At 42.6% G+C, this 16,470-nt stretch overlaps 1 protein-coding gene and 1 pseudogene across 2 annotated transcripts in view; one reads left to right on the top strand and one right to left on the bottom strand.

The window, feature by feature from the left end:
- Positions 1–5,726: 5,726 nt before the first annotated feature.
- On the top strand, positions 5,727–9,376 carry LOC112813317 (thymidylate synthase pseudogene; annotated as a pseudogene).
- Positions 9,377–9,744: 368 nt separating this feature from the next.
- LOC112813266 (myomegalin) overlaps positions 9,745–16,470 on the bottom strand; it is a 45,249-nt gene continuing 38,523 nt past the window's right edge. The window contains exons 6-8 of one of the 2 annotated variants that reach the window (XM_025858309.2): positions 12,712–12,945; positions 11,273–11,404; positions 9,745–9,980 (exon numbers count right to left, since the gene is read on the bottom strand). In XM_025858309.2, coding sequence (XP_025714094.1) covers positions 9,889–9,980; positions 11,273–11,404; positions 12,712–12,945 — 458 coding nt within the window. In that variant the 3' untranslated portion in view covers positions 9,745–9,888. Of the gene's footprint in view, positions 9,981–11,272; positions 11,411–12,711; positions 12,946–16,470 lie in introns of both variants that reach the window. The other variant, XM_025858308.2, reaches the window with a different exon arrangement.

Raw genomic sequence — 16,470 nt, 5'->3', positions numbered from 1 at the left:
CCGGAGACTAAGAGATTTTCCCAAGCTCCCTCACTACTAGATGGCAACAGAGTCACCACATAAACCTTGGCCTCAAGCTTCTCTGTCCAAAGCACATAACACACCCCAAGGAACCCATATCTAAATTTCAGGGCACCTTGGTCAAACATAGGTATTTCCACTGTGAAAACAAAGAGTCTTTCCTGGGACAATTCTTTCATCACAATTCTATAGTCCTCAGCCAGTTTTCAATTGTGGCTGATACAATGGGATCAAGGAACACAAGCACTAAGTAAAATTTATCACAGCCATAATTAAAATGTAGTGATGTGCTTGTCTCTAAGACATCAGGCTCCTGTGCCAGAAGATCCTCTTCCTGAGAGCAGGCCCTGTGTCTGCCTTGTTCACCCCATATCCCCAGTGCCTCCACAAGAAACTGCCACATAAAACATTCAGTAAATATTTGTGGAATGGATAAATAACAGTTATCAGGAATAACTGACTTTTACTGATGTCCAGTCCTAATCATATTTCCAAACAAATGCTGTCCTGGGTCTGTGCTGAAGAAATAAAAGCATGGCTTTAGGAAAAGCAGTCCAAGATTTGATATTTTCATTTATTTATTATTATTTTTAAAGTAAGCTCTACACCCAACATGGGGCTTGAACTCACAACCCTGAGATCAAAAGTCACATGCTCTACTGACTTAGCTAGCCAAACAGGCGCCCCATAAAGCAGTTCAAAATTTCAATACCAGCTTCATCACATATCACATATACTTTAATGGATGATTTCACTCTCCTCTTTCAGCCTCTTCTGCTCACATCTAAAATAGAGAAGGAAGCATCAACCAGGAGAGTTCCTGGATGTTCAAATTAACATCAGCAGAGAAAGCTCCCAACCCCAGCATCATAGTCATTGGTGTGCTTGTTAAAAATATCTGGGGAATATATGAAAAATTCACAGCTAACATCATACTCAATGGTGAAAAACAGAACGTTTCCTCTAAGATGAGGAATAAGACAAGGGTGTCCACTCTTACCACTTTTATTCAACACAGTACTGGAAGTCCTAGCCACAGCAATCAGACAAGAAAAAGACAGAAAAGGCATCCAAATTGGTCAGGAAGAATTAAAATTTTCACTATTTGCAGATGACATGTTACTGTATATAGAAAACCCTAAAGACTCCATCAAAAAACTACTGGGACTCAGTAAAGTTGGAGGATACAAAATTAATATACAGAAATCTGTTGCATTTCTATACACTAATAATGAAGTAGCAGAAAGAAAAATTAAGAAAACAATTCTATTTACAATTGCACTAAAAAGGATAAAATACCTAGGAATAAACTTACCCAAGGAGGCAAAATACTTATACTCCAAAAACTATAAAATGTTGATGAAAGAATTTGAGGATGACACAAACAAATGGAAAAATGTTCCATGCTCATGGATTAGGAGAATAACTATTGTTAACATGTCCATACTACCCAAATCAATATACAGATTTAATGCAATCCCTATCAAAATATCAACAACATTTTTCACAGAACTAAAATAAATAATTCTAAAATTTGTATGGAAACATAAAATACCCTGAATAGCCAAAGCAATCTTGAAAAAGAACAAAACTGGAGGTATTGCAATCCCAGATTTCAAGATATACTACAAAGCTGTAGTAACCAAAACAATGTGGTACTGGAACAAAAATAGATACATAGATCAATAGAACAGAATAGAGAATCCAGAAATAGGCTCATGTTTTTATTTATTTATTTTTAAAGTAGGCTCCATGCCCAGTGTGGAGCCCAGTGCAGGGCTTGAACTCATGACCCAGAGGTCAAGACCTATGCCGAGATCAAGAGTCAGATGCTCAACCAACTGAGCCACACAGGCATCCCTAAACTCATGCTTTTATGGTCAAGTAATCTATAACAAAGGAGGCAAGAATATACAGGGAGAAAAAAAAAAAACCAGACTCTTCAGTATATGGTGTTGGGAAAATTGGACAGCTACATGCAAAAGAATGAAACTGTACTGCTTTCTTATACCCTACACAAAAATAAACTCAAAATGGATTAAAGACCTAAATGTGAGACCTGAAACCATAAAATCCCTTGAAGAAAACATAGGCAGTGACCTCTTTGACTTCAGTTGTAGAAACATTTTCTAGATGTCTCATTTGGCAAAAGAAAAAAAGCAAAATTTAAACTATTGGGACTACATAAAAATAAAAAGTTTTTGTGCAGTGAAGGAAATCAACAAAACAAAAAGAGAGTCTACTAAATGGGAGAAGATTTTGCAAATGATGTATCCAATAAGGGGCTTAATATCCACATATATAAAGAACTTATACAACTCATCAACAAAAAGCCAAATAATACGATAAAAAAATGGGCAGAGGACATGAATAGTCATTTTTCCAAAGAACACATACAGATGGCCAATAGATACATGAAAAGATGCTCAACATCACTCATCATCAGGGAAATGCAAATCAAAACCACAATGAGATATTCCCTCACACTTGTCAGAATGGTTAAAATAAAAAGCACAAGAAGTAAGTGTTGGCAAGTGAGGATGTGGAGAACAAGGATCCCTCGTGTACTGTTGGTGGGAAGGCAAGCTGGTGCAGCCACTGTGCAAAACGGTATGGAGGTTCCTCAAAAAATTAAAAATAGAACTACCAGTACGATCCAGTAATTCTACTTCTGGGTATTTACCCAAAGAAAAACACGAATTTGAAAAGATACATGCACCCTTATGTTTACTGCAGCATTATTTACAATTGCCAAATTATGGAAGCAAGTGTCCACCCACAGAGGAATGGACAAAGAAGATGTGGTATTTATATACAATGGAACATTACTCAGCCATAAAAAGAATAAAATCTTGCCATTTGCAACAACATGGATGGAGCTACAGTATATAATGCTAAGTGAAATAAATCAGTCAGAGAAAGACAAATACTATAGATTTCACTCATATGTGGAATTTAAGAAACAAATGAACAAAGAAAAAAGGGAAAAAAACACTCTTAACTATAGAGAATAAACTGGTGATTGCTAGAGGGGAGGTGGGTAGGGGGATGGGTCAAATAGGCAAAGGAGATTAAGAGTAGACTTATCATGATGAGCACTGAGAAATGTATAGAATTGTTGAATTATTATATTGTACACTTGAAACTAATATAACATTGTATTAATTATCCTTGAATTTTAAAAAATAGCTGGGGATACAGCCCAAGTAACCACATTTCAGACAAATTCCCCAGGAAATTTTCATGCAAAGGAAAAGCCCCACTATTAAGTAAACAACTTGAGATGAAGATCCCCAAAGCCCTAATTGCAACAAGAGTGACTCAGCTGAAGCATGCAAGTCCTTTGTTCAGGTCTTTCAATGGTAAGTGTCCCTGTTTTCGTGAAAGAATGTCCCAACTGATTTGGTAAACAAAGAAAACACTGCTTCCCCAGTACATCTTTGGCTTCTTCTGTCCTCCCTCCTTTTTTTTTTCCTCTGCTCTAACTGCTGGGTGATCTCAGCTCTTCATATGGATCATTTCTTCATGAAGTATCCTGTTACTGTCTTCTCCTCTTGGTGAAAGAGAGGATGGAGATTAGTCTGGATCTCCATAGTTCTAGGCTTTCTGCTAAGCCACCTCAGTGAGCTGAAAGATATCATGACTGATAAAAAGTCAAAAAAATCCCCCCCCAGAGGAGGATGAGATCATAAGGGCAGCCCCTCATGGGAGATAGAACAATGGCATGATCACTGTCAGATCTTTTAACAAGGGGGAAACGTACCAACTAATTATGGAGAGGACGCTGCCATGGAGAAAGGGAGGAGGGTGAGGACCATCCAGAGGAGTGTGAGAAGAAAGAAAAAAGTAGATTAAATGAAGATGGAAACAAATGGTGTTTTAATTGAGTGGGGAGGAGGATATTTACTGTTGAGATAGTCTCTGGAGAATCCTATGCATAATGAGAAGCTTCATTAGCAACCAGGACAATTGAGAGTGCTTGATCACAGAGAGGGAGGCTCAGTGTGCCAGAGTTTAACGCCTGAGGCATTGCTTGTAGTCCAAGCTCCAACAAAATTCCCAGTTAACTGTCTGGAGTTACAAGCAATATAGAATATAAGGAGAGCTTCTTACCCAGAGAGGCTCTGCCCTTTGGTTGTCTAGCTAAACCAACACCCAATGCAGCCTGCTCTAAAAGTCTACACTCTGGGCATTGCCTATTTTAGCAGCCATTTGCAGTCTTTTTATACCTTTCTGCCAAAACTGCCAACCAACCACCTTTAAAAACCTAAAATACTGCTGCTTGTTCAATCCTCTGTATATAAGTACAATATCAAGGCATACATATTCCCACCCCCCTACCTTTATTGAGGACTGTCATAAAGTCATTCCTCATCCTCCCCCGTTTAAAGATTTTATTTATTTGAGAGTGAGAGAGAGAGAGAGCATGAGCAGAGGAGAGGGAGAAGCAGACTCCCCTGCTGAGCAGGGAGCCTGATGCGATGCAGGGCTCAATCCCAGGACCCTGGGATCATGACCTGAGCTGAAGGCAGATGCTTAACCAACTGAACCACCCAGGCGCCCCTCCTCATTCCCTTTTAATTACAATAGATTTTATGGCTCTTTCTCAAATAAAAAAATCAAAGAGTTTTAGATATTTCTTCTTCTTCTTTGAGTCCTCTCCAGTTTTCAAATGCTCACATTCTTCAAAAAAAAAAAAATAGTAACTAAAACAAATATAGTATTCTACTGAGGTATGACTAGTTAATTTGGTAGAAGGTTTTCTCCCCCTGACTTTTGATATTCTTCTTAATATACTCCAATACCATTTTCCTTTTCCTCACAGTGGAATATATTGATGTTTCATTTAAATTGAGGTCAGTTTTGACCTCCTAATGTCTCATCTCTCACTACCACCTCTGCCTGTGGGATGCTTTTGTTTTTGCCTTTTTTTTTTCGGTACGAATATTATTTTTATACTTGTTGGTTTTACATTTCATTCTGGCTGCATAAGGTCAGTTTACAATAAGTCTCCTTGAATATAGAAGTGGACACACATTTTGATGATGATTGGCACATCTGATGATTTTTTTTTTATTCTTTTATTCAGGTTACCAGTACACTGAACATGAGAGGGCTCAGGAGGAATTTTGACTGATTGGCTGGAGGTTGCCATAAAGCCATTGTATATGGCCCATGAATGTGACCTTTCTATAGAGCATGGTAAAATCTGGCCCTTAGGTATCTGGTGGGTAATCCATGACCTGCACATGCAGTGGTGCACATGCGGCTGAGATCATCAAGGGATGCTCAAGTGTGGCACAGGAGGGACCTATCTGACCCACCTTGTCTCTCCATTCTAACTGAGGTTGAAGCGGGAGACTGAGGAGGATGCCTTGGAGTATCTATCTCTATGGCTTTGCTGCTAGGCTGCTGGTACCACATGTTTGATCCCAGGTGCCTCCACATGTGCAGCAAAATGTTTATGAAAAAGTGAAGAAAGAAAGACCAGGGAAAATCACTTTTGAAAGTTGTTGTCTTACTTACTCTACTCTGCTCTACATCTAGCTACATAGTGCTATTGCATTGTGAAATGTCTCAAACACATTTCTGAACTCTCTTCTCCAGTTACTATGGGACCTGCCATTGTGTTGGAAAAAGACATTCTAATTGAGTCTTTTATTTAAAAAATGATCAAGTCCTAGTTAAAACCCTGTGCTTACATGATGCCCTTCAGTGATGTTATTGACAATGACAATAAGAACAATCACAATAATAGACTTATTGAGCAATTGTGTACCAGGTACTATGCTAAGCCCAGTACAAACATTAACTCATTTAAATCTCCCATTAAGGGGAGCCTGGGTGGCTCAGTTGGTTGGGCGACTGCCTTCGGCTCGGGTCATGATCCTGGAGTCCCGGGATCGAGTCCCACATCGGGCTCCCCGCTCAGCAGGGGGTCTGCTTCTCCCTCTGACCTCTTCCCTCTCATGCTCTCTGTCTCTCATTCTCTCTCTCTCAAATAAATAAATAAAATCTTTAAAAAAAAATAAATCTCCCATTAACATCTTTTTTTTTAAAAGACTTATTTATTTATTTGTGAGAGAGAGAGTGAGCAGGGGGAGGGACAGAGGGAGAAGGAGAGAGAGAATCCTCAAGCAGACTCCTCACTCATCAAGGAGCCTGATGCAGGGCTTGATCTCATGACCCTGAGATCATGACCTGAGCTGAAACCAAGAGTTGGATGCTCAAGTGACTAGGCCACCCAGGTGCCCTGAAATCTCCCATTAACTTTTGAGGAAGTGTTATTATTATGCATAGTATACCAGAAAAGAAGCTGAAGATTAGGGAGACCAAATAATTTCTTTGCTCAGGTGCTCAGGTTTTGAGGGTGCAACAGGGAATTGCACCCAGACTATCTGTCTCTAAATACTAAGGAGCATCTCCCTGCCCAGAAGATAATGGCTAACTTTAATGATGACTGCCACTTTTAAAGTACTCTTTGTATACATGCCTTTGACTTCTATCAACTGAAAGTAGATCCAGATTTTTAAAAGATTCTTTATATTTAATCTATTAGAATATTAATACTGGAAGTATACCAAATCCATCTTCTCAAGCTCTCCCATTTTAAGATGAGAGAATGTAGGTCTAATTTTTTTTAAAAGTGGACTATAATGCTGTTTTTGATAATATATTAGAAATGTTTCTCTTGACTATAAAAATAACATAGTAGATGATCAGCAATCAAATACAGTAGTTTAACATTTGTATTTAATGTTTGATTACAAATAGTATTGCCAACTGTTAATTCAGTTGATCCCCCTCATGATGAAGTGACTTTATGACTCAGTTTGTTTAAAGCTGAGAGCCAGTGAGTGGTGCTGGCATTATCAAGGTATGTACGTACGTATGCAAATTGCATAAATGGCCTGATTTTCAATGTTGCTGTGAAGGAGCTGCCCATTTTGGGGCAGTCTGTAGCTGGTTTATCTGCAGTGTTAGGCAATTCTTATTCCTGGCTGTTTGTTAGAATCATCTGTGCAGAATTTAAAACTCTCAAGGCCAAACTCCATCCCAGGTCAAATAAGTCTCAATTTCTAATAAGGTTTGATACCATTTTTAAAGCTCCCCAGGTGAATGTAAGGAGCAGCCAAAATTGGGAACCTAAATTCCTTAATCTCACCTTTCCTTGAATGTACCTTCTTTCCCACTAAAGCACAAAGATAATGCTCTGCCTTCTGACAGCACATCATTCTCTCCCTTAGGGCCATGACTATCCTAATAATTATTATTTTACCTTCCTGCATCTCTGTGCATTTTTTTAAAAAGATTTTATTTATTTGACAGAGAGAGAGAGCACAAGCAGGGGGAGCAGTAGGCAGAGGGAGAGGAAGAAGCAGACTCCCCCCTGAGCAGGGAGCCCTGGGATCATGACCCTAGCCAAAGGCAAACACTTAACTGACTGAGCCACCCAGGTGCCCCTCTTTGTGCGTTTTTATAAAACTGGCCCATGGACTCCCTTTATCCAAAGCTAAATTATAGCTAACTCCCCTATTTTTCATGCCTTCAAGATTCGATGAGTTGCATTTTGCCATACTGAAAACTTGATATAACAAAGGCAAAGTAAAAAAGAATGACAATGAGATGGTGCATAGAGCATTAAGGAGACAAGGAAGGGGACGGTTGGGGTGGAGATGGAAAGTAGAAGGACACAAATGTGGGTATGGGCAAATTGTGGGATATTCATATAATAAATAGTACTCAACCATAAAAAGAAACTAATGACTAATATATGCAACAACAAGGAAGAATTTCAGAGGTGTTATGATGAGCTAAAAAGGCAGGTCGCAAAGCAATAAATAGTTTATGGCTCCCTGGATATGTAGTGGGTGGAGGGCAGGCTCTGTGACTCTGGCTGGTGGACTGGTCTCAATCCTTGACTTCTTCAAAATAGCATGTGACCTGGTCATTGTAATAGTACAACTAAGTAGAATTGCAATCTGGTCCCAAATTTGACATAGCATGTGTTTTCCAAAGTGCTTCTCTCTCATTTATTCATTCTTCTGTTGTTTCTCATGGCCTCCATTGCTCTCCTTTCCCTGAATCCAGTTACCCATTTTACAGGCTGTTCAGACACACCTGAGCTAGTTTTCTCCCTGTCATTGTACCCTCTGACCTCAAAGGTCGCTGAACCTGTAGCAGCGGTTCAGGTGGAGTGTTGGAAGCCCACTTCTTCCCCATTCCCTTTTCTTGGCACTCATTGAGAATGAACCTCTTGAGGCTCTCCTCTTGAATGCTGGTCTTCAATTGTCCACTGTTCTTTGAGGGAACTTTCCCGTGTGTATAGTTTTCCCTGAAGCCCCAGAGTTAAAGTGTTTGTTGGCTCTCCCTGGGAGAGAGGGACAGACTATCAGAGGTAAGGAGACCTCAGGCATCTGATGTTCTAGGTCTTGAAACCCTGCCCTCTGCATCTATTTCTGGACTGGCTTCCCTCCAGTGCATCCTCTAAAGTCCTCCAGGTGAAGACAGCTTTCAAGGAGGCTAGAGGATGCACCTGGGAGACCAGTGACTGCACGGGTCCATAAACCCGATGCTAAGGAGAAAACTAACTCCAGGTCAGGCTTTCATTAGAGGTGTTTTAGAGCCAAATACAAAAATAAGAATTCAGGTTCTTCGGGTCAAGGAGTAGACCAACTGCGGAAGGCGACTGACGCAATCCAAACCAACCCTGGTGACAGAAGAATCATCCTGTGTGGCTGGAATCCAAAGGCTCTTCCTCTTCTGGCCCTGCCTCCCCGCCACGCCCTGTGCCGGTTCTATGCGGTGAATGGTGAGCTGTCCTGCCAGGTTTGCCACAGGTCTCGAGCCATGGGCCTGGGTGAGCCCTTCATCATCAGCTGTGTAGGCCCTGTTCATTTACACGGTCTCACACAGCACAGGCCTGAAGCCAGCTAACTTCATAATTACTTTGGGAGATGCACATATTTACCTGAATCACGTGGAGCTGCTGAGAACCTCAAAATGCTTCTAAAAGTTGAGACAATCGATGCCTCAAGGCTGAATACTTCCAGATTGAGGAGTATAATCCTCACCCTACTATTAAAATGGAAATGGCTATTTAATGAAGTACTTCTAAGGAGGGGTTTGAAGGATCCTCAGTCTTTAGGGGTTGGACTGAATGCCCAGGTGAAAGCTCGTTTGCCCTCAAGGAAGAAGGAATTAGGTCAAAAATCTATTGGTGACCAGCAGTTACTATTCATTAACTTTTAAGGATGTTGCCCCTGGCACACATAACCTTGCCGGTTCGCTTAGTAACAAAAGGCCTTGAGTTTGGTTAACTCACCAAGGATGTGTGAAAATGCCGAGATTGGGAATAAAGTCAGTAGAGTGAAAATTTATATACTCTTAAAAATGTGTGCATGCATTTCAATCCCACATTTTTATAAAGAAGGTCAGTGAATTTCAAGAATTACATATAAGCTATTTCTCCAAATTTGAGCAAACTGAGTAAACCAGCAGTCGTAATAATGTACAGTTGTGCTCATAAACATTTAAAGTTATATTTGCTTTATGTGTTGCTGTAATAAAGAAGTGTTCTGCAAAAAAATAATAATAATAAAGAAATAGCTAATAGAGAAAACCCATTTTCCTTTAACCTTTTCTATGAATTTCTGGCCATTATGGGTTTTATTCTTTCCTCACAAATTTTACTCTTTATAGGCATTCAATACATGTAAACAATAATTTTTAAATAAGAATTTATTAATTTGATCCATTCATTTAAAGGTCGATGTCGATGCCTCCAAGTTCACAGCCAAGAATGTTGTTGGATAGGGCTGGAGAAGTTCTGGAGAACATTCTTCTAGACCGTCCAGACATCATATGTCACAAGACGTCCTGAGCAGAGCCGGAAGAGTGACTCTGAACAAATGAATGAGGGGTTGCAAGGGAGACACCTGGAGCGGACCGTGTGGTGCCTAGGGAGGAAGAGACAGAGCACCAGTGATGTCTGCAGGGACATAGGGAACTCTTCATTGACTACTCAAAACAAACTGACATTCCTTTCCCTCCTTATTCACACTCAGCTGGAAGTGGGAAAGGGAGGGAGAGCGCACCAAGCTGCTATCCAGTTCACAGCTGGTGACTCCTGTTACCTGCAAAGCTGGAGCAAGGGACTAATACATGAGATGTGAATTTCCCAGAGCCCTTTGCTCCTACGTTGCTAGGGATGTGTAGATGGGAGGTCCGGACCTTCTAAGCAGCAGCCTTATCCAAACTGAGAATAACTATTGCAATTTTGGCCCATGTGGGTCTGGGCAATTTTTGTACTTTCCACCCTCTTCTCTTTGTCTCTGCAGCTGGGTACTGCTGTGGAAAGGGGGGACACGGAAGTGGCCAGGTTTGGGGTTTGCCCTCTGTAAGCCTGAAAACTCCAGTTTGCTTTCCTAAAGGCCCATTTCTTGTGGTAGAGCTGAGGCACAGACTCCGGGTTCTACCCATGGAAGCCAGATGTGGATACTGTCAGAGGGAGTTAAAAAACCCAGACAAGTCATACTTCTGGGAAACAGATGCTCTCAAAGATATACTTCTCTGCAACCACCAAAGTTAGAGCCTTAGCCACACAGAAAGCCTGGGGGTTTTCATGCACTGGCACAACGGTGTGGTGTGGCCGAGTCACACTATAGCGGGCCACACACTCATGTGCAATGGCTGCAGCTGTGGGACAGTCTTGCCCATGAATTAGCTGCTACTGGGATGTTGTAGGGGCCCTGGCCGCCATTCTTCTGAGCTTGGCAAGGGAGAAGGGATATGCAAGTATTGGCCTCCGAGTGACAGCATCCTGTGGAAAGTCTGGGAATATGGGCCTTTCACATATGGGCAGTGGCAGGTGGTATCCAGGGCATGTGGCAGTGGTAAGAAAGTGGGATGTGGTCCTCCCCCTGCTGAAGGGGGGCATCCCGGAAGTCTCAGTTCTATCGCGTGCCAGTCAGGCCATAAGCCAGGTGCATCAGCAGGTAGTGTTGGGAGTTACAAGAACGGGCACTGTGTCAGACAGCCCTGAGCATGAGACCTAGCCCTGCCTGGGGCAGAACACTCAGTGCCTTCATTTATAAAGTGGGGACAACAGAGCCTGCCCTTGCTTCCCTCTTTGGGCAGATTGTGAGGAAGGCTAGGGTATTGCATGCACACTGACGTGCCTTTTAACTGGGAACCTATGTGCCCTTTGAGACTCTAGCTGTGGGCAGAACCAGTTTTTTGCCTTTCCTACTTTTTCCTTTGTCAGCACAGCTGAGCACGTGTTCCAGCCTCTCCTGCAGGCAGTCGTTGAGGCAGATGGACTCCTCCAGGCGCTGGCGCAGGTTCTGGATCTCCACAAGATTCTTTTCCAGTAGGTCAGCCCCTGTTGCTTCCCACCAAGACACGGGAGAGGTAAGAGATGGGGGGAGCCAACCACTTGTGGGCAGTATGGAGCCTGCCCAGAACTTCTGTGCAAGATCCCTGCCCATCCCTGTACTTCTGTCAATTTCTTTCTCTCACCTGGGCACCCAGGAAGCACCAGGCAACTTTGTTTAAAGAACTCCTGGGCTTTCAAATACAAGATGGCCCTCTGTAAGGAAACCCCACAGGGCCTCCTCCCAGATAGAGGCCGAGTACATCTGAGGGAGATGGACACTGGGCTGGAAAACAAGGGTTAGAATCTGCTACAGGCCTCCAGGTAGGATGGGCCTAACAGTGAGAATGTTAGTCTGCCTCCTTTGGTAGCGATCCAGAGGGCCTCTCTCTCTAACCGCACACCTATCCTACCTGAGGATCCATGACTGAAAATCTTTAACATCTACCCACTAATAGAAAGGCTAAGGTAAATGCATATGAAATTAAATCAGGCAGTGAATAATGAATGATATTGAGTGTTTTCTTTAACCACTTTTGGTGAAGAGTGACAAGGAAGGACCTGGGGAGGTGTTAGGACCTGAAGGAGGAACAGGAGAGAAGGGGGCACCTCTGAGGAAGGCAAAGGATGCACAAAGGGAAGGGGGAAGAATGGGCTTCATTTACCAGGACACCTTGCTTAAGGCCAGGTTTTTCTCTGAGAATTTCAAATGTCTTATTGTTATACTGTCTGGGTCCTAGAAACTGAGGTGCTTTAAGCCATTCCTCTTCATGGCTGCACCTCTAGTCACTGGTGGCCACGATGCCTGGCTCTAAACTCAATAGCAAAGTTTGAGAGGCAAGACTGACTTATAGTTGCATACAAAGAGCGCGTGAGTGTGTACCTATAGAAATAGTCTCCCATCCTGCAATAAATAGCTCTTGACCTAAGGAAGACCTTTCCCATGTAAGCCGGAGCTGGGAGTTCTAAGAACAGTCTCAACCTAGGCCTAGGAAGATTATAGCACAGAGAAAAGGGAGCACATGAATGTGAAGCAACTCCTCCTCTCGGTGGAGTACCTCAGAATGCCCCCAACTTCCTGTATTCTCCTGCTTAGAGGGAATCCCTCTGTAGGGGGAATGGGAGAGGCACTTAGAAAGGACCAGCACTGGGCTGGCATCTCATTCTCTGGCTGTGCCACAGGATACTGCCCCCTTCATCTCACCCAGTTCTGTGAATCAGGATCTAACAGAAATAAAAAAAATCCTTGAGCCCTGAAAGAATGTATCCACTCCCATCAATGGGCTCTACTTCGCCATCTGCTCCTTTGTGTTTACCAGAGGGTTTGGAGTCGGGCCGGTACAAAGAGGAGGAGGAGGATAGATGCCCAGATGCATTCATTTTCTGAGGCCTCATCTCGTCCCATGGGCCACTGTTGCCCTGGTGCCCTGGGTCTGCTGTCCTGCTCAGTTGTGTGGTGCCTCTCAGAGGATGGGAGCGCTGGGCAGATCTGGCATCTGGATGGTTGCTGAGCAATGAAACTGAATCAGCAGGAATGGCTGGGGTGACACCTGTCCAGAAAGGAACATGAGGGAAGAACCAATGGGAAGTCAGAAATAAAGTGTTTTAAAGATAATCATACTGGGTTGAATAGTGTCCTCCAAAAAGTCATGTCCACCTGGAGCCTCACAATGTGACCTTATTTGAAAATAGGGTCTTTGCAGATGTAATGAGTTAGGATGAGACAATACTGGATTAGGGTGGACCTTCATCTAATATGACTAATGTCCTTATAAGAATAGGAGAGGAGATACAGATAAAGAGACACACAGCGGGAGAAGACCCCATGACGAGGGAGTCAGGAGGCAGACACTGGAGTGATCCATCTACAAGCCAAGGGAGGCTCCCAGAGACCACTAGAAACTAGGAAGAGGCAAGGAAAATGGAGCATGGCCCTGATGACACCTTGATTTCAGACTTCTAGCCTCCAGAACTTGGACAGAACAAACATCTGTTGTTTTAAAACACACAGTCTGTGAAACTTTGTTACAGCAGCCTTAAAAAACCAATACAGTAATCCACGGAATGAAGACTAAAGCAGATACCAGAGACCTCAAGCACAGGTAGTGATTTCTTTGACATCTGCCATAGCAACATTTTTCAAGATACATCTCCTTTGGCAAAGGAAACAAAAGCAAAATTAAACTATTGGGACTACATCAAAATAAAAAGCTTTTGTGCAGTGAAGGAAACCTTCAACAAAACAAAAAGACAACATACTGAATGAGAATATTTTGCAAATGATGTATCCAATAAGGGGTTAATATCCACACACACACACACACACATATATATATATATATAAAGAACTTATATAACTCAACACCAAAACTCCCCAAATAATCCAATAAAAAAATGGGCAGGGGACACAAATAGATGCTTTTTCAAAGAAGACATACAGATGGCCAACAGACTCATGAAAAGATGTTCGATATCACTCATCATCAGGGAAAGGCAAATCAAAACCACAATGAGATATCACCTCACACCTGTCAGAATAGCTAGAGTAAAAAGCACAAGAAATAAGTGTTGGCGAGTGGGAATGTGGAGAAAGGGGAACCCTCCTGCACTGTTGGTGGGAAGGCAAACTGGTGCAGCCACTGTGCAAAACAGTATGGAGGTTCCTCAAAAAATTAAAAATAGAACTACCAGTACGATCTAGTAATTCTACTTCTGGGTATTTACCCAAAGAAAACAAAAACACAAACTTGAAAAGATACATGCACCCCTATGTTTACTGCAGCATTATTTACAATTGCCAAATTATGGAAGCAAGTGTCCACCCACAGAGGAATTGATAAAGAAGATGTGGTATTTATATACAATGGAACACTATTCAGCCATAGAAAAGAACAAAATCTTGCCATTTGTGACAACATGGAAGGAGCTAAGTGGAATCAGTCAGAGAAAGACAAATACTATATGATTTCACTCATACGTGGAATTTAAGAAACAAATGAACACACAAAAAGAGAGAAACAAAAAACCACACTCTTAAATATGGAGAACAAACTGGTGGTTGCCAGAGGGGAGGTGGGTGGGGGGATGGGTGAAATACGTGAAGGGGATTAAGAGTAGATTTATCATGATGAGTGCTGAGAAATGTACAGAATTGTTTTTTTTTTTTTTTTAAAGATTTTATTTATTTATTTGACAGAGAGAGACACAGCGAGAGAGGGAACACAAGCAGGGGGAGTGGGAGAGGGAGAAGCAGGCTCCCCGCCGAGTAGGGAGCCCGATGTGGGGCTCGATCCCAGGACCCTGGGATCACGACCTGAGCCGAAGGCAGCTGCTTAACCAACTGAGCCACCCAGGCGCCCCCAGAATTGTTTTTTGTTTTTGTTTTTTAAGAGAGAAAGAGAGAGAGTAAGCATGGGGGAGGGGCAGAGGAAAAGGGGGAGAGAGAATCTTAAGCAAACTCCATGCCAAGCATGGAGACCGACATGGGGGTCAATCTCACGACCCTGAGATCATGACCGGAGCTGAAACCAAGAGTCGCACACTCAACTGACTGAGCCACCCAGGCGCCTCATAGAATTGTTGAATCACTCTCTTGTACACCTGAAACTAATATAACTCTGTATACTAACTATACTTGAATTTAAAAAAAAGGGAAAACAAAGAAGTAGTGGTTGGATGTAGTATCTGAGGGTTACAGTACATGCACAAGAAAACTACAAGGGCCCTTCTCCTGGCTCCCTCCATGATTCCCAATGCTGGAATGATCCAAGAGGTACTGCACAAATATCTCCTCCAGGAGCAGAACTCAACTGCCCATCTTAGAAATCATGAGATTAAGGAGATGATGCATTTTGTTGGTCTGTGAACAGGTAATATACTCACCAAACAGTCAATGCCCTTCATGAGACTGTTCTATATTGGGGGTTGTTGGAGGAGGAAGAGAAAGAGAAAATGGCTTCCATTAATAACCAATGTACAGAGAACTTAAACAGGGTTAGGGTGACGCTCCTGGTGCCTCCCACTCCTCCTGCCTCCTACTCTGGATGCCTACTGAGGCTGAGGGAGTCTCAGAGGAAGGCAAGTGGTGATTTGGATCCCACCCAGAATGGCTCACGAGACTGTAAAAATAATTCTTAAATATAGTTTAGATTGTCTGACTCCTGTCCAAAGAATGCCAGGGTTATTTCTGCATGGGGGATTGTAGACCCAAAAATACATAGCATCAATGATGCTATGAGACCTGGCTATGCCTTTTGCTGTCTCCCTTTGTGAAAAAACCCCACTTGGGTGGCAGGGCCATAATTCAACTAAAAATATGAGTCAGCTCCCTTTTAAGGATTATTATCAAGGGCCACAGAGTAACAAGTTTCTCCTCTGAGCAGGTAGGAGTGAAGTCCTTACTTCCCTTCAACCAAGTCAAGTTCCCCTAAGGAATTGTGCACTTAAATCAATATCCAGTGGGTCTTCTCCTTCCTTTATGGATGGTATAACCTAATACCAGATGTAATTAGCATCACTGTGGAATAAAGAGGAAGGTAAACTACATAAGCCTTCAGCACGATGCCCAACAATGTAAGAACTCAACCAAAAGGGGATTCCCAGCCCCTTCCAAACCTCCTTTACCACCCTCTCCAGAAAACCAGCTTACTCTCAACCAAGGCCATAGGAGGTCCAAGTCCATCAGTAACAGCGATCAGCATTCTCATGTCTCCCCTGGCCACACAACACAGAAAACATGCCCTACACTGTACACAGAAAGCAACGGAGAACAGCCTCTTGTGAGGAGAATTTCTCCTCACAGGGAAGCTGCCACGCCAGTCACACTTTTTGTTAACTACTCTAGAAGTTTTGGCTCAAAAAGCAGAGGAGGAGCAAGTGATAAGCCATTGCCCCTCTGAGAGGATATTGATTTCGGATGGAAAAAAGGGCTTCAGTCTCCCTCAGAAAAGCTAGAGGTGGCAGAACATAAAGCTGATGCCACCTCAGAGGCCACATCTCAAGTGTGACCATTCCTACAAGTCGTGGCAGGAACTGCAGGTGAGGGGAAGTGGAGTCTGCCCTTCTACTGTTTCTCA

This window comes from Callorhinus ursinus, unplaced genomic scaffold (assembly GCF_003265705.2).
Source record: "Callorhinus ursinus isolate GAN/ISIS: 27379988/994484 unplaced genomic scaffold, GSC_fseal_2.0 scaffold90, whole genome shotgun sequence".
Lineage (NCBI taxonomy): Eukaryota > Metazoa > Chordata > Mammalia > Carnivora > Otariidae > Callorhinus > Callorhinus ursinus.
Note: the sequence above shows the minus strand (reverse complement) of the source record. Positions and strands in the feature narration are given on the sequence as shown.